This window comes from Neofelis nebulosa, chromosome 3, assembly GCF_028018385.1.
Source record: "Neofelis nebulosa isolate mNeoNeb1 chromosome 3, mNeoNeb1.pri, whole genome shotgun sequence".
In the NCBI taxonomy this organism is placed as follows: Eukaryota; Metazoa; Chordata; class Mammalia; order Carnivora; family Felidae; genus Neofelis; species Neofelis nebulosa.
This window is the reverse complement of record NC_080784.1, coordinates 162,622,092-162,640,453: the sequence shown is the minus strand read 5'-3', so window position 1 is coordinate 162,640,453 and position 18,362 is coordinate 162,622,092. Positions and strand designations below refer to the sequence as shown.

The window sequence follows — 18,362 nt, the reverse complement described above, 5'->3', positions numbered from 1 at the left end:
CTAAAAATAAATGGGAAATTAATTAGATATTGTTTACAAATAAAGGTGTGAACAAAGTTCTCAACTACAGCATTATTCATAAGACTAAAAAACCAGAAACATCCTAATAGTTCAACAATGGTGAAACGGAAAATTATGGTATGATCAATCACATGATAGAGTACTCAGAGAAAAAGACTCTAAGGAGTCATATCAAAATACAATACTTGTCGTAATAAGATTATGAGTTATTTTTGGGTTTTTTTCCATAAACTTTTCTATAGTCCTCTCTCCCTCAAAAAATCTATTTTTTTAAGAATGAGTCATATTCCTTTTTGTTGTTCCTTTTTGTTCTCATTTGCTTTTAATACGAAAAGAAACTCATGGATAAACACCATTGTCACTTCTTTTATCCTAATCAGGAAGAAAAGTCAATGAAATGTTTTGGGAAATAACACCACTAAAAACACCATATATATATGTGTGTGTGTGTATATAGATATATATATATATGTGTGTATATATATACATATATATATATCTATATACACATATATATATGTATATATATATATATATACAGGAAACATTTATGCTTTCAAAATATCAAGGTTTCTTTGAATTATTGTATGTGAAAAGTATATAAGTAAGAATGTACCAATGATCATAGTTAAATTAGGATTGCTAATGAAAAATCTAATTCTAGACCTGCCTCTCTTATCCTTATAAAGTAGTTTTAAAATAAATTCATCTATAATATATAGAATATAATCTGAAGTATGGTATACTTAAGCTATTTTTCAAGTTCCCAGCTCTCCTCGTTTCAGACCAAAAAGTTCTTCTAGATGAATCAAATAATTTTAATAAGAAACCAAGACATCACAGTAAGAATATAATTTTCAAACTGATACTGTCTATATATATATATATAAATTCTTAATGTCCTTCTCTCTAGCAAAGTACAATGCCCAGACCTCCAAGCTGGGATACATCTGCTCTCCCATTCTAGTATGAGAAAAGGAGTCAAAATGACCCCAAATTTCTTTCATGAGAACTAGAGCACATCTTATGAGAGGGCTATATGATTTTCCAATTAGATGATTGTAAACCCCATTAATGTGAACACTAAATTCTCAGACACCTGAGAAACTTAAGTTTTTGTTTCTTATCCAAAACCAACTCATGATCTTCTTGGCTCTTCATGAAATGTTTCCTAAATCGGGTGTATTTTCTTCCAGAAGGAATACCAAGGTATCACTGAGCAATTCTTTTTTTTTTTTTTTTTTTTTTTTTGCCTACAATTAAAACACTATTCCAACCTTACCTGGGGCTTTGGTAGAGTCCTCCTAATTGTGATGCAAAGCTCCTCCAGTGCATTGGATGCCTAATGGAAATGAAGATATATAGGCCAACCTTGTGCTTTAACAATATTTGCATAGAATATATAACTGTCGAATATTAGGAGTGCAAGGATATTCCAAACACCCAGAATAGATTCCTTCTCGTGTCCCATCAAAACTCTGTAGAAATCCCTTGGTTTCTTTCATGACAAAAACTTGGCTCCTACAAGTAAAACCTTCCTTCTAACCAGGGGTGGGGGCGGGAATGTTATGTACTGTATATATGCACTGATTAAGGCTTCCACGGTGGTCCAGATACATAGTTCTCTCATACTTTCTAAGAGTCCGTGAAATTGTATGACTGAGAGAAACTAGAACAGTGCCAAAAGAGGGATTATTCCTCCCAGCTTGTAGCAAAGTTTGAATCTACATGCCAAAGCTGTGAGCTTCACTGAATATTACTCATTAGTGGCTAATTTGAAAATCCTGCAAGTGCTTGCAAACAATGGGAGTTGGAGGGAAAGAAGCCGCACATGGTGCACCTCATCGGAGTTACCACCCTTCCAGGCTGCTGACTGCACACCCCAGGATCAGGTTTTTCAAAGCATCTGAGCACAGAAGTAGGGCAGGGCTCTCTGTGGTTAGGAGCCGGCTGGGTGTGGTGAGGACTAACACAAATGGACAAGCAGGGGCGAAACCTGCTTTGCACAGAATTTAGCACACTAGAACCATGAACAATTGATTACTTAATAAATGCATGTTAGAAGTAACAAGGAGCTGGAACAGTGTTGGGGGGAGCAATTTAATTCGTAGTTAAAAACGTGGGCTGTGGAGTTGAGCAGCCTGTCACTGCTCAAAGGCAGTGCAAGTTCCATTTCTACTCATTAGCTGTGTCACCTTGGGCTGGTTACCTAACCTCTCTAAACTTCAGTATCTTCAGCTATAAATCGGGGATGACAACATCACTGCAGAGAGTTCTTGGAAGGATTAAATGTAGGTAGAGCTCTTCGCACAGTGCCAGGTACATAGCAATTAGTTAACAATAATAGCATTAAAGAATGTGTGGCCTGTAAAACTGGATTTACAACTGAAGTTACTCTTCATGTAGGAGATACGTCAGAAAGGATTATTTGGGGTCACCCATATTCTCACCCTTTGAACAACAGTGCATGTTTAACATGGTGGGCTGAAGTTAGGGATACAGATGGAGTCATGGATCAGCTTCTCTGAACATCCTCCCCAGCACATCAGAGGCCTGCTTTGTTCTCTTCCGTGTGCTTGTCTGCCATGCAGATTGTTGGGATGTTTACTAATAATATGAAATGGCTCCTATTTCTGTAGTGCTTCACTAGCTTACAAAACACTTTCATACACCTAATTCACATTTTGTCCTTAAAATGCATCTGTGTGTTACGAAGGACAGGAATCGTTCTTCTCGTATGTAAAGGAAGTGAGGTTCTAAGAGACTATCATTTCCTCGATACCACACGTGGCTAATGGTTGGTCGAGTGTGGCCTGGGAGCTGGGTCGTCGGACCTGCAAGTATTCCCGTGTTTCACTGGCAATGACTGTGAAGCCTGTGACTGGGGAGTTGGATGAGAGAAAGAGTACGAACACTGATACACTCTTTCCCACGTTTTCCCTTCAGCGTTGGGTACATAGGTCACCCCATAAAAAATACGGAAACAGATTCCTGAAACTTCCTTTTATGGCCCATTTAGAAATGCTATAAAATACAAAACAATAAAAAAATATATATCTGGTGGTGACATGTGTCTCTTAACACACAAAAGAATAAAGGTAGCATCTCCCAAGAACACAGCTTTGAAGCCGGATGAGGCTTTGCAACAAGACCGAAGTTTGACGGGAAAAGTTTTAAAACAAACTGTATTTTTTCCAGCCACCCTTCTCATGAAACCATTATTCCTGGAGCTACAACTATTCTTTAAGAGTTTTTCTTATACTAAATTTTTAATACTTTATTTTTTATTTGTGAACCTTTATTTTCCATTTGGTAAAAATGTTTTGAAGCACTGTTCAGAAAATCATATAAATAATAAAATTATAACTAATGTGAAAAGAAGTGATTTTTAAATTTTTTTTAGTTTATTTATTTTGAGAGAGAGAGAGAGAGACAAGAGAGCAGGAGCGGGGGAGGGGTAGAGGGGCAGAGAGAGAGGGAGAGAGAGAATCCCAAGCAGTTCCACACTGTCAGCAGAGTCTGATGTGGGGCTCAATCCCACAAACCATGAGATCATGACCTGAGCCGAAACCAAGAGCCAGACGTTTAACTGACCGGGTACCCCGAAAAGTAGTGATTTTTAAAAATTGTATTAGTGAATGTAAACGATGTCATAGTAAATTGACCAAGCTCTCTTCAAAAGGTACACAGTCTCCAAATCCAGTAGAAGCTTCATTTAGCTTCATGGTGTCTAGATGAGTGAGTGCTTTTAATTCATCCTTTTAGTACTGCAGAAATAGAAATGATTCTGAGGGTGTTCTTGAATTTTAAATACAATACAAAAGCTTACATGCTAATTAACACCCATCATATGTTATATGTCCATCAGTGCTTCTCCTATAATTTGAATTATTCATAAATGTCATCTCTCGTGATCCTGGTCTTGCTTTTTCATCTAATGCCACTAACTCCCTGCAAGTGACCCTCTGCAAACTGAGAAATGGATTGAGGAAGGAGAAATACAACATTTCTCTACCTGGGCTGTGATGACATTCTGGAAGGACAAAGCATGGCACCTTAGCCAGACCATGTTGGTGTTATGCCCCAGGCACATTGCTGATTGTTCTGAAAGAGGATGAGCCAAGAGCCTCTCCTGAGCCCTCCTCTCCATCCAGGAAACTGTTGACACTGATGAAGAGAGAGCCAACACTGAGGCTAACTCTGCTACACCTATGCTGGAAGCAGAGCTGCAGACAGAACAGCAGTGTCCAGTCCAGTGGATGCTGTGTAAGGAGGACATGCTTATTTTCAACTCCTCACGCTTCACGTGCAGGAGCTAGACGAGCACTCCTCACTCCCCAACCCTCTCTGAACTCTTTGCTGTGGGAAGGGGACAGGAGTTACCTGAGAGGTAACTGAGTGGAGCAAACTGGGCACATTCAGCCCTTTCCTCTTAAAGAGCCAGCTGTCTGGCCAGCTGTTTTGGTCGAGTCTCTGCCCGGTGCCAGAAAACCTGACTGGTGGTGGGGAGGCCTCAGGTCACTGTCTAACCCCAGTTTAATTCTGGGAATTAAATTCTGGAATTAAAGTCTGGGAATTCTTAGCAAACACTCTGGGGCCACATTCACAAATTGACTATTTTGAACTCCCGAAGTCTGACTTCACGTTCCTCTCTGCCTGGGTTTCAAACTCAACTGAGGGACAGTTGGGATATGAGCCTCCAAATGCAACCAGAGGCACATTATTTTTAATCTAACACAGAATTCGATTTTGAAATTAGCATTTTGATTTCCAAAATATGTGCATATTATCTGCAAATCTATTTTACTTAGAGACAAATGCCCCAGCATGACCTTACAACATAAACTCATAGAACTGATTATTGCCTGCGGATAATGTAATAATTTCTAAAGTGTTGACATGTTTAATAAGTCCATAAAGTAATGACGGGCCCAAAGGGAGAAATGGAGTGACAACTGCTTATGTTACTATAAAACATCTTCAATTGGAATTACCTGAGGCTGAGAATCAAGGGACAGGAAAGACGAACAGGCATCATCTATCTGTAGAAAATAAAAAATGCCAGTTACATCTTGGAAATAGACAGAAAAGAGCAGAAAATGGGAAGTAGATTTTACAAAGTCAAGTTACCTAGGTACCATTAATTTAAGTTCTGAGACAGTTCAGGACTGTGGATTTGGGCAGGAAGAGCCTCTTAAACTTTCTAAGGAAGTCCTGGAATTGGGATCTCCCCAAGATTTACCTCCAGCCACAGGGCTAAATGGTCCCCAAGGACAGTTGATAGGGATCGCCAGAGAGTATACAGATGCTTCAAATACTGAGAGAAACACACTTTGGGTATTCAGCCTGAGAAACACGAGTGATGAAGAAAGAATGGCCTCAAAATTAAGGAGCACCCTGTTATCATGTGGTTCTTTATCACGTAAGTCTAATCACATCATCTAAATTAACATGATAATAGAAGTGCTAAATGAAAAGTAGCTTGATACATAGCACCCAGAAAAAACTCTTACACAACAGCAATCTACTAGTTCTCTACCAAGAAGCCAGCATCAGGAAAGGATTCTATTTGCAATCAAGGTTTATTGGGGAATCAGTAAAGGTTTCACCACATTCTTTACATCTGTAAGGTGTCTCTCCAGTACAGACTGTCTTATGTCTATTTAGAATTGATGACTGACTAAAGACTTTTCCAGATTCATTACATCTATATGGGTTTTTCCAACATGGATTCTCTGATGTTCAGCAAGATTGGGGGACTCATTAAAAGCTTTCCCACATTCATTACATTTATAAGGATTATCTCCAATATGGATACTCTCATGTATAATAAGGTCTGAGCTTTCAGAAAAGATCTCCTCGCATTTATTACATTCATCATGGTTCTCTGGAAAGTGACTCCTCAGGTGTTTATTAACATTATTTGAGCCTTGGGGTCCCTGGGTGACTCAGTCTGTTAAGCATCTGACTCTTGATTTCAGCTCAGGTCATGATCCCAGGGTTGTGGGATCGAGCCTCGCATTAGGCTCAGTGCAGAGCCTGCTTGGGAATTCTCTCTCCCCACCCCCCACCCTGCCCCCCCTCCATCTGTCCCTCCCCCTCATGCATGCTCTCTCTCTCTCTCTCTCTCAAAAAGAAAATAGATTTTGGAAACCCTTTAATCAGTGCTCAAACCTTATTTAATACTACGGAATTCATACTAGAGAGAAACCTTACAAATGTAAAGAATGTGGTAAAACCTTTAAGGACTTTTCAACCCTTACTCACCATTTCAGAGTTCACACTGAGGAGAAACCTTACAAATATAAAGAATGTGGCAAGTCTTTAGCTGGAATTCACAACTTATTCACCATCATAGATACCATACAGGAGAGAAACCATAAAATGTAAAGAAAATGACAAAGCCTTTAACTGGAATTTAGTCATTATTCGGTATCCCCAAAGGCACACTAGATTCAAACCCTGGAAATGTGATGAAAGAGGAAAGACCTTTGTTGTAAATACACAGCTTAGAAAACACCAGAGTGCATAAAGGAATATAACTTTAGAGATATAAAAATTTAGAAAAGTATTTAGTTGAACATCAAATATCAATAAATGTCACGATTGACAGTAGAAAGCAGTAAGTCAGTGACTCCTTTCAGACATTACTTTAAGCCAGAGTATGAGAAGGAATATAAGTTAAATGCTTAGATACTGTATTTGCTAGCATGCTTCAAAAGATAAAGGGGATGGATGTTTGGACAGGTATAATTAATTACAACATGCTTTTTTATATTGACCTTATTTGACATTTGTAACTAGCAAATTTTAATGTATTTCTACTCTCAAATCACTTCATTGAAATACCTGTTTTCCCTAGTGGGTGTGGGAAATCATGTGATGATTGTTGCTGCATGAAAGATAATGTGACACTCTTCTTCATGTGGTGGGATTCATGCATATCTGTTTTTCCTTTGAAGATTAATGACAATATAATATATATGAGGAAAATCTAAATGGAGATACTGTTTGTAGTTGACTTCTAGCATTGATGGAAGTTACCATGAAATGGATGTTCCACACAATCATCTGTGTTTTGTATAACTAAGGGACATTTTGAATTTTATAAATAAAATCTGATATCAAATGGTCTTTATGAAAAAAAGAGGTGGCAATACAATAAAATACTGCTGTATTTTTGTAATAGTAATAGTTAGAAGTAGAGAATATTAGTTGTGGTCGCAATAAAGAAATCTTTACAGATTAAAAAAAGGTTTATTGAACTACAGTTGACAGCTGTTCTCAGCCTTTATCTCTTTTTCTAAGAGAAAAACTGAAAGAATTTAAACTGTACTATAAGAGCTTTATATTAATCACTAAACTAACTGTGCTGCAAAAGTTAAACACTAAGCTGGATGTCTGGCGTAGTTTATGGCATTTATTTCTTTGCTGGCCTTTTAAAATGGGACTGGAAAAAAACAGTACTGATTTGTGTCTGTCTGGGATGATTTAGGTTGAGTCCTATTTATGGTCAACATCTCAGAATTCTTTGCTGATCAGTTTAATTTAATTTCCATCATTATACTATACTGAAGGGGGAATAATCATATTCTTTGGTCATAATTCCTCATGCTCCTTACTGCTTCCAAGTGAACACGTACTTAAATATATGATTCTCTAATTTAGAGAATAACAAAGGCATACAATATCATATAAGAGCAAAGGCTTAATGTCTCTCTCCTTTTATCCTGACAGAGCCTGCTATCTTCTCTAGATGTCACAAATATTTAGGAAATTGTTCTATTCCAGTCATTCCTTGTGCCCACCCACCTCCTCCCTCTTCCATGCCATACAAATCCAGAATCATGATTACAAACACACACACACACACACAGTGATAAACTTCTTGAGGGTGGAGGTTATGCCATATCTAACTTGCCCAGAATAAGTGTTCGATAAATATTCTTTAATTAAATTGCATTGAACCTATGGAAAGAAAACAAAATTAAAAGAGAAGTCAACTGAGGAGAAAGGCAAAAAGGGGAAAGGCAAAAAGATACCTTTTTTAAAGCTTTGAATTGTGACCAATGCTTTAATATATCGCTTCCAAATGTTACTTAGTTTGCTAAGTTTGCTTAGTTACTTAGAGGGTAGGAGGAACGGATTCCTCCAGTAACATTTTTGTGATACTTAGATAGCTGCAGATATCACATGCTCAAAGGCAAAGCTGTCCACCCGCAGACCAGGCTGCTGCGTGGGTGAGGTGCCCGGGTCCCAAAACAGCAAACTCTTGAACCTAAGGGCTAATGAATCAGTGCATCAATGTTGTTTGCATAAAAATATCCGAATAAGAAAAAGAAAACACCAATTAATCAAATTGGGAGATAATTGCAAAGCTTTTCAATCTTTGTTCTCTTTTCTTTAAAAGGCACAGCAACATTGCTCACCCACTTTCCATTTGGATAAGCATTTATTCATTTTACTCAGCTTGTGGCCCTAATGGTTTTAAGTGCCACTAATTGCTTTTGAGAACTCTACAAAATCCATTGATGAATCTGTTTGAAAATGGCTAGGTCTCTGTAAATGGTTTGAAAAGGATGTGTTTCTAGTGTCTGAAGAGCTCAGTAATTTTTAAAACCTCCAGAAGAAAAGTACATGCTTTAGCATCTTAATTTCTTTAAATATCTTTTTCTATAAAAGAATCTATAGTGCTTTTACAACTCTATTTGAGGTTTCCCCCAGCTTTCTCATCTAAAATATTTTTTCAAAGATTTTCCACAGAAATATAGATAATTCCAAGCTAAAATAAATGTTTCTGTATTATACATAAATGTCTGTTGTCAAAATTATTCTTCATCTTGTTTATATGCCTCTAGCATGTATTTTGATACACTAAGGCAGAGAACATTATAATTGACTGTATGAATTTTTATGCTATTAGAGATTACTTAGTACTTGGCACTTACTACTCATCTTATCTCTTCCTTTATGTATTTTGTTAGTGGTGGCTTAGGTGAACAGAATATTCTCCTCAGCTCTTAGTTCTCAATCATCACTGAACCTGCTTTATTTATTTATTTATTTATTTATTCTTTTATATTTTTATATTTCAATTTCCTACTCCTATTTCATCCACTCGTGGGCAACTCTTCTTATGTATTTGATGTGTATCCTTCATCTGTTTATGTTCTTGAAAAATCTGTATTACTATTTGGTGTGCATGTATGGTGTTTCCTTATTTTTTTCATTTAACACTATACTTTGAGATATATCCATGTTACTGGGGACATCTAGTATGTTGCTCCTAGCTGCTGTAGAATACTCTACAATGTGCATCTACACATGCATCTACAACACGCTTGTTGCCTATCCCGCTCCCCAGTGATAGACAGCTGGGTTTCCTCCAATTCTATTCAAGCAAAGCTGTAATCAACCTCCTTGTATTTATCCTCCACTTATGAATCTACTGAAGTTATCTTTGGGCTATATACCCAGGAGAGGGAATGCTAGATCATGGGGATATCTACGTTGCTTTCCAGATGTCTCCACCAATTGATACTCTCACCAATAATGCATGAGGTTTGTACAACCCACATCCTTGCTAACACTTGCCATTATCTAGATTTCAATTTTTTTTGCCAATCTAAATGGGTAGAGAGTAATACTTTGTTGTTGTCTTGATTTTCATTTCATTGTTACTAATGAATCTGAGCATCTCTTTACATGCTTATTGGCCTTTTAGGTTTCTTCTTTGTAAATTGTCTGTTCTATCCTTTGACAACTTTTACCTTAGATCCTTATCTTTATCCAATTGGTTTGATAGAGTTTCTTAGATAGTCTAGAAATTAATCCTTTGTCAGTTTTAGACATAGCCAACATCATTCAAAGGTTCTTCCTTTTTAAATGTAGTCCTTTTGAAAGAAATCTTTACTATCATATTTTTGGCCTTATGATTTATATTGGAAATTTTGTGGGTTTTTTTTAAAGTTCATTTATTTATTTGAGAGAGAAAGAGACAGTGTAAATGGGGGAAGTGCAGAGAGAGAATCTCAAGCAGGCTCTACACTTTTAGTGCAAATCTGTGAGATCATGACCTAAGCCAAAACTAAGAGCTGAATGCTTAACCAACTGAGCCACCCAGGTGCCCCTGAAATTTTGTTTCAGAAGGCATTCCTGGCTCCTAGTTCACAAAGATATTTTCCTAATAGAAAAGATAGATTCTATTAACTATATAATTTTACACTTTATATTTAGATCTTTAATCCACTTGGAGCCCACCTCTTAGGTGGTTTTTAATTGATGAATAATTGACATAAAATATTATATTAGTTTCAGGTGCACAACACAGTGGTTTGATATTTATATACATTACAAAATGTATATCATTACATTTATATACAGTACAATGGGGTGTTAGTTTTATTTTTCTCCATATAGCAAGCAAGCTTCTCAACCTCCATTTGCCAAATAATCTGTCCTTTTCCCTGTGAATTTTAATGTTACTTTTATTGAGAGTTATTTATGTGTATGTGCATTTCTGTCTTAGTTTGGCTTTTCCTGGAAACAGACCTTGAGATAGGGATGTGGATACAAGTAGGTTATTTGGTAGACGACCCAAAAAACACTCATAGAAGAGTGGAGGAGACAAACAGGGAAGAGAAGGAATTTGATAAAGTATATGGCATCAAGCAGATTACCACCATGGGTAACTGGAATCAGTCTATCTAGGGAATTCTGGGAACCAATGCAGAACAGACCTCAGAGTATCCCAACTGAGGGATTGATCCAGCAGCTAAGGTATTGATCCACCAATTCCCTTGGGTCACCAACTGAGGGGTATTCTCAGTGGTGGGTGCATTTACTCCCAGGTACTTCTGGTCTGCCCTGAGCACAGTCCAACGATACTCAACATAGGGTTTGAACTCATGACCCCGAGATCAAGAGTCACATGCTCTACCGCCTGACCCAGGCACCCCCAAATTTTGACTTATAATATTTTTATGTCATTTAATTCTAACCATCTTGGAATTTCCTCTTTAGCCTAGGGTTATTTACCAAAATGCTACTTATTTTCAAAACAGATGGGATATTGAAGTTATACTTTTGTTGTTAATTTTTCTTTTTTTTTTTTTTAATTTTTAAAGTTTATTTATTTATTTTTGAGACAGAGAGAGAGAGCGCATGGGGAGAGGGGCAGAGACAGAGGGAGAGAAGAATCCCAAGCAGGCTCCCTGCTGTCAGCACAGAGCCCCACAAGGGGCTCAATCCCATGAGCCATGATACCATGACCCAAGCAGAGACTAAGAGTCAGATGCTAAACCTGTGGTAGAGTCCGCTCCTTAAGGAAAAAACAAAAAAACAAAAAACAAAACCCTCAAGGCAACCTGGCTATACGCATACGTGACAACATCCCTCACGACCTTGTAACATGAGACCACTTAACCAGACTGCATGTTTGTCTGTTACCATATATGGGAGACAAAGAAGTAAAAAATATTTCAAAAACTACACCACGTGGCGTTTGGGGCTCAGTTCTTTGCATATGAACCCAACTGAGTGGTGTCGGCAGGAATAAAGTTGTTTCCTGGAAAGAAAAACCTGGGTGTCACGACTCTCTGTGTGAGAATCCTGCTACATTACTTGGGGGCTTGCGTCCGGGATTCAGAGATAGTGCATTTCCACCTCCTTTGCCACCGGGGATGTGAACCTGGAGGCACCGGGAAAAGCAGCCTCTCCTGAAGCCAGTGGACCGCTTGATTGGAAGATTAGCCCTCCTGGTGTGCCAGGGCAAGGACCCCATGTGTGCCAACAGAACCTGTGAGGCCCAGGAACCAGCTCGGGGAGCGCCCATCAGACTGGTAAGAACCTGGGGTTCATTTTGGCAGACCTGCCCCTAAGAGGCAGAAGGGGAGCCTGATCACCTCCCAGAGTTGCCCTAGTAGTTCCACAAGGGAGGAGGAATGAAGCTGCAACTCTAAGGCGTTGGGCGCTGGGCGGCAGGTTGAAGTCACCATGTGACTATGTATGGGGACTTGTGTCTCCTTCGTTTCCTGGGTCAATGACTATGATAATTAGAGCCAACAGTCTCTGGTTAGTCTACCTTAGAATATTCCCAGGCAGCTGCCAAAACTCCTTTGTTTTGGGGAAATCCCTTGCCTTCTCCGTACTGACATTGACTGACTAATTCCACTGGTGGAAAACAAAACAAAAGAAACCTGGAGACTGCTCCTCTGTCTGAGCTGACAAGACTTAGAATTAGGAAATCTCTTTCTCTGCCTTCTGCTGGCACCTCTCCTCTTCAGCCTTCCCTTTCCCCCTCCTTTTCTGCACCACTTGGGGGGTGGCCTGCATCACTGGCTCCTCAATGCCTCATCTCAGCTCCTCCTCCCACCCTTGAGGCTCGAGGAGTGAAGACCACTGATGTCAGATTTCCCCACCAAAGGTCCGGGTAAAAGTTAACACTGGGGAACAAATTGTCTTACATGGACCCAAATGAAATGTATTCAGTGTTTAAGCTAATTTAAGTTTGTTGGTTTGAGATAGACAATGTTTATCAACATTAAAAAACAAATTTTTATTCTACCTAGATTTGCTGCAGATCAAATATGCTCATGTTATCTCTGTTCCAATTTGTTAACAAAAGGATGACTTAAAGTGATGGTTAATTTTGTCAGTCTCAAAGTTTTCATGGGTAATTGTTAAGATAGCTTTCAAAGTCTTTGGTAATCTAGAATGTTAAAGTTTTGCTTGCATGATAAATTGAGATTGAATTCATTGGATATATAACGAGATAAGAAGCTAAAGCACTAACTACTAGATGCAGGTCTGTGCTTTTGACTTGTTGCAAAAAAAAGCGAAGGATATTTGGAACTGTAGAAAAACATGTTTTGTGCTTAATGGATTCATAAATTTGCCATTTAAAAAGTTCGATGTAACATAGAGTTCACAATTGGTTACTACTTACTTTTCACTAGAGACTAAGGTTTCTAAGAGTTAAAATTCTGCTAAATGTAGTTAAAACTAATAACAATATGAAAAGCAACTCTGTATGTAGAAAAGTAAAAGATATGAAAGAAAGATATAAGAAATGGAAATATATTTTTGTTGAAGGTAAAAGAAAGTAAGTTTGTCCTAAATGAGCCTGGTTATTTGGAGAGAAATGGCTTGGGACAAAATCTAAATGCAAAGAAAAGTTGTAGAAGGTTTGTGAAGGAAAATCTTTAAAAAGAAATTTTACATATGGTCAGGACAGACTAAGGTTAAAATAAATGGATTTTAAAAGCACCCAGGGTTAAGATTAAAATTCCTCCTCCTTTGATCCAAAGGCTGGGGAAAATGATGGCAATACTCTTGGTGTCAGTCTCCAAATCTTCCCCATTTGTGTTGTTCCTGTTTAGCAGAGGAATGGAAGTCTATGCCATATGAAGAATGGATGATATCTGAAGGGCTTTTACTAAGATACATGAGAGCCATTTTACTAAACTTAGCCCACTGTTTGCCAAAAATGGATATGCACATGGCTGAAACATATTTATGTGGGCATTGATGAAAAAGGCAGGGGAATTGACCTTGACCTTGGCCCTTTAACCCCTCCCTCAATGGCCAATGATCAATATGTAAGTTACTGTTGGGCCAAAACAAAATTAGTGCATCCTATGACAACCAGTAAAGTTTTGCTTGGTCACCGTCCATACCCCCAAGGTCCTACAGATGGGAAATGGAGGGGTAAGAAAAAAAAAAAAAAAAAGTAAAGACCAGGTCCGCTCTCAGGGGTAGAGTCAAGCCTGGGTAAAAATGACTACTCCCAGCACCTCAGCGAGACTGACAGGGCTTTTGGCTGTCAGTCGCATAGCCAACCAAAATGCAGGGCCAGGAAATGAGGTTTCTCCTGGCTAGCTATAGGAAATTGAGATAAGGGACAACTTTCTTCCTTTTTCCTATAGATGGGTAATTCCCCTATCAAGGCCATTACTCCTTTGGAATGCATTATGATTCATTTTCTTTTGCCCAAAGGCTTGGCCCCAGTACAAACTGGAAGAGGGAACCTGGCCTCCAGAGGGAAATATCAGTGACAATACTACCCTACAAGTGGACTTGTTTTGCAGATGTGAAAGGAAATGGGGCGAATTCCCCCATGTTCATTGTTTTTGGGCCTTAAGAAAAAAATCAAGATATATGTAAACAATGTAAGGTGGATCTTAATTTAATGGCAGCCCTTTCTAAAGTCCAGCAATCAGGAGAGGAAACAATTAAGGGCCCTTTACCTGTATCCAAAACAGACCTAGAGAAGGAGGAAGGGAAGTCTCCTACCTCAACCTCCTCTTCCTAGGGTCCTCAATCTATATATTAAAAAAAAAACAACCAAAAAACAATTCTGCTCCCTGCTACCCACCTTATCCAGGCCCTCCCTGTAATGTATCAGGCATGTTTCCCTTACAAGAAGCTAGGATACCAGAAGGAAAAAACTACAAAGTGTAAGACAGATAAAAGGAGATGTAGATAAATTTTCTGATCAGATAAGTATATAAAGGCTTTGCAGAATATTACATATGTTTTTGAGTTGACCTAGAAAGATATAATGCTTTTGTTAAATCAGACTCTTAATGAGACAGATGGTTTTTTAAAAAATGTAAGGAAATCTAAGATTTAGCCCTTAAACTATGCTAACTTAGCCACTATTTTACAAACACAAAATGAGAGCCCAATGGGCTTCCTGGAGATGTTGAGGGGGGCTCTCATTAAATATATGGCTATCTCCCTGACACCCCTAAGGCTGAGATGATTTTAAAGGACAAATCTGTCACTCAATCAGCCCTAGATATTAAAAAAAAAAAAATGTGAAAATTGGCTGTTAGCCTTGAAGGGACCCTGGAGGAGCTCTTACTAGTTGCCAATTGGGTACATTACAAACAAAACAGAAAAGCAGGCTTAAAAAAGAAATCTGAGGCCTTAGTTGTGGCCTTACATATTATGTCAGACTGGACTTCCCAAGGTCCTGGCACCAAGTGCCATTTATATGGCCGTTCAGAGCACTAAAATTAGACCGTCCTCAGAGGGGACAACCAAAATGAAAACCCCATAAGCCATGCCCCTTGTATGGAAACAATCACTGGAGATCTGAATGCCCTCGGGGACCTCTATCTGTGAGGGCTCAGATAAACAGTGTCCCTGGAAGGGACTAACCGGGTCCTGGGGCTCTTCATGGTGGCTCCCCTAAACCAACTGTCTATCAGAAACCCAGAACCTCAAGTAACTCTGAATACAGAAGGAAAACTGGTTGATTTCCTTCTTAACACCAGAGCTATCTTTTCTGTCCTCCTTTCCACTCCAGGCCAACTATCCAAACGCAGCATGACAATTAGAGGCATCTCCAGAAAACTAACTAAATTTTTCTCTCAGCCCCTGGGATGTATGTGGGAAAACCTAATTTTTTCTCATTCTTTCCTGATAATACCAGAAAGCCTTACTCCCTTGTTAGAAAGAGACATTATAACTAAATTAGAGACTATGGTGGTACTAACTCTAGGGCAGATAAACAATTATGTGAGTTTTTGAAAATTACTGGATATTGTAGGCTATAGATAACAGGGTTCAGGAAAATAGTTTGCCCACTATACCAATTATTAAAGGAGACTCAATCCCATTTATTCTCCTCCCACCTCTCAAAACAAACAAACAAACAAACAAACAAACAAACAAACAACTGGGGTCTTACTCTTAGACACTGTCTCCAGCCCTTGGGATGGTTACAAATAGAGCAGGGAAATTACTATTATCAAGCACACAGAGCTAAAAGGTCATTAAAACACAGCATCATGCCTTTCATTTAGGGAGGGACCAAACTTACCAAATGGCCCAAAGGATGTTTATTGGAAAAAAAATTTGTCAAGGACCGTTCTGCAAGTAGTATCAGCCTGTGAAGTATGTCTTAGAAACAATCCTTTCAACCACAAACTTTCATTCTCAGGCAATCAACGAACTGGAGGCTATCCAGAAAAGACTGACAATTAGGTTTCACTCATGCCAAGGTCAAAGAAATTCCAACATTTGTTGGTATGGGTTAATACTTTTACCAACTGGGTAAAGGCCTTCCCCTACAAGACAGAGAAGGCACAAAAAGTAATAAAAATTCTGCTTTATGAAATAATACCCAGATCTGGCTTACCTAAAAAATTGCAAATTAATAATGGTAAATGGCTGCCTTGACTCTTTCTCTAGTAGAACTCCTGGCTCTTAGAAAAATGTTACACCTCAAAAAAAAAAAAAAAAAAAAAAAAAAAAAAAAAAAAAAAGAAAAATGTTACACCTCAAAATAAAACAAACTGTCTGCTTATACTCAGCAAAACTCTAAATAATACCTCACAAGCATTAGATGATTTAAAAAAAAAAAAGTGTTTTTAATTAAGTTAGGGCCAAACTCTTGGAAATAGAGCCACCATTGATTACTTACTGCTCCTGCTTCTCCATCACCTGGGCTATGAGAGATCCCCTGACATACGTTGTTTACAAAGTCAGAGTCTCTCCTAGATTATTTGACAGGTTTGGAAACTGTAGACATTATCTTCAGATGGCATCTTGTTGGTCAGTATAATCTTTACTTTGTGTTTTTCTCTTTGTATCTGCTAATGTTTATGCCGCCTCATGCCTGCCAGCCTTCCTGTAAAACCATACTGTGGGCCACTCGACCGACCCTTGGGTAGACTCTAACTGCTGTACCCCCACACCGTCCTTATCAGCTTGAAGAAGCCAGAGTGGTCATCAATCTTGTTCCCTAAGAGCAGTTACAGGCCCTGCTCCAGGGGAGAAATAAATAGGGAAAGGGTTAACATTAGACAGGGAGAGATAGGGACCTTCAGGGAGGCAGCTGCAAGTGGGAGGCTGAAGAAGCAGATGGGGTTCTCCCTTTATAAAATCCTTTATGGGTGCCCTCTTCCCATTATCCAGCGCATAAGGGGGGATCTAAATGAGACAGACAATCTAACCCTAAGACAACAGATGCAGGCCCTTGGCTCTACCCTAACCACCTTACACCACTGGGTCAGGGAGCGATTACCTGTGAATCTGACCACAGAGGCTCACCCCTTTAAACCAGGAGATGCAATATGGATAAAGAAATAAACTGTCCACCCCCTAAAAGCTCCCTGGAGGGGCCCGTTCACTGTCATTTTGTCCACCCCTACTGCAGTAAGGTAGGCAAAGTGGGTCTCTGGATGCACTACAGCAGAGTGAAGCCAGCATCTCGAAACTGGGAGTGCATTCCTGATCCATCAATGCCATGCAAGCTGACCATATGGAAGAAGCAATCTGCAACTCCAGAGGCTCTGGGAGACTGCAGCCCTGCTTTAGTCACTCCAGAAGCTGACTAATCTACACATGGCAGAAGCTGGAAGAATCGACGGTCCAGTGGAACAAAAGACTGTCCTTATTTTCTATGTTTCCTTACTGTGATGCACTGTCACACCTAGTTTCTCACTATTATTGTGATTCGTGCTCTACTCTTAGCCACAGGATTGGCCAAGGCCGCCCTGGCCGGCTGGAAATGTGATGGGAGGTTTCTATGAACACTCACCTTCCTTTTGTGGATAGGATACTTCGTTGGTACTAACATGGGAAAACAATGGCCAGAAGAGACTATAAAATTAGATCTCCACAAACCTTATAGTAAAACAAAGTGCCTCAGTCCTACTACCGGGGTTTGGTTCTTCAAAATTGCATTTATTGGGAAAAACTCTCTTGTCTACGGGGAAAAAGTTCATCGTCGTCTCTGTTAAAAACTTAACATGCCTAAGCCAAAGATTTTATAACTCAACTGTCTGGAAAACCCAATGTTGGGGGTTTCACCTTTCATCTCACCTTGAGCCAGATCCTCACCCCTTGTCTAATTTCTCCCATCTCTGAGAGACCTGGGACAATGTCAACGCAGCTATCAAATAGCAGGCCCCAGGTGGACTATACTAGATATGTGGGAGGATGGTCTATATAAACCTCTAAACCAAGATGATGCTCTTTGACCCTAAATAGAGGGATCCAAGCATATTCCCCCAAGCAAGGGGGGAATATGGTAGGGTCCCCTCCCTAAGGAAAGAAAAAAAAAACTTCAAGGCAACCTGGCTATACAGGTATGTATGTGATAACATCCCTCACGACCCTGTAACATGAGACCACTTAATCAGACTGCATGTTTGTATGTTACCATATATGGGAGACAAAGAAGTAAAAAATATATAAAATAAAACTATGCCACGTGGTGTTCGGGGCTCTTTGGTATGTCCTTTTCCATACTTGTTGCTTAGCCTTCTTTTGTTTTTCGTCTTAAGTGAGACTTTTATAGACAGCATATTGCTGGATCTTTAAAAAAA

General features: G+C 39.1%; 1 protein-coding gene across 8 annotated transcripts in view; it reads right to left on the bottom strand.

The window, feature by feature from the left end:
- The window catches only part of NMU (neuromedin U), a 182,537-nt gene that overhangs the window by 11,974 nt on the left and 152,201 nt on the right, over positions 1–18,362 (bottom strand). For all 8 annotated transcript variants that reach the window (XM_058722552.1, XM_058722553.1, XM_058722554.1 and 5 more), the window contains 2 exons: positions 5,016–5,063; positions 1,304–1,363 (listed from right to left, as the gene is read on the bottom strand). In XM_058722552.1, coding sequence (XP_058578535.1) covers positions 1,304–1,363; positions 5,016–5,063 — 108 coding nt within the window. The remainder of the gene's footprint in view (positions 1–1,303; positions 1,364–5,015; positions 5,064–18,362) is intronic.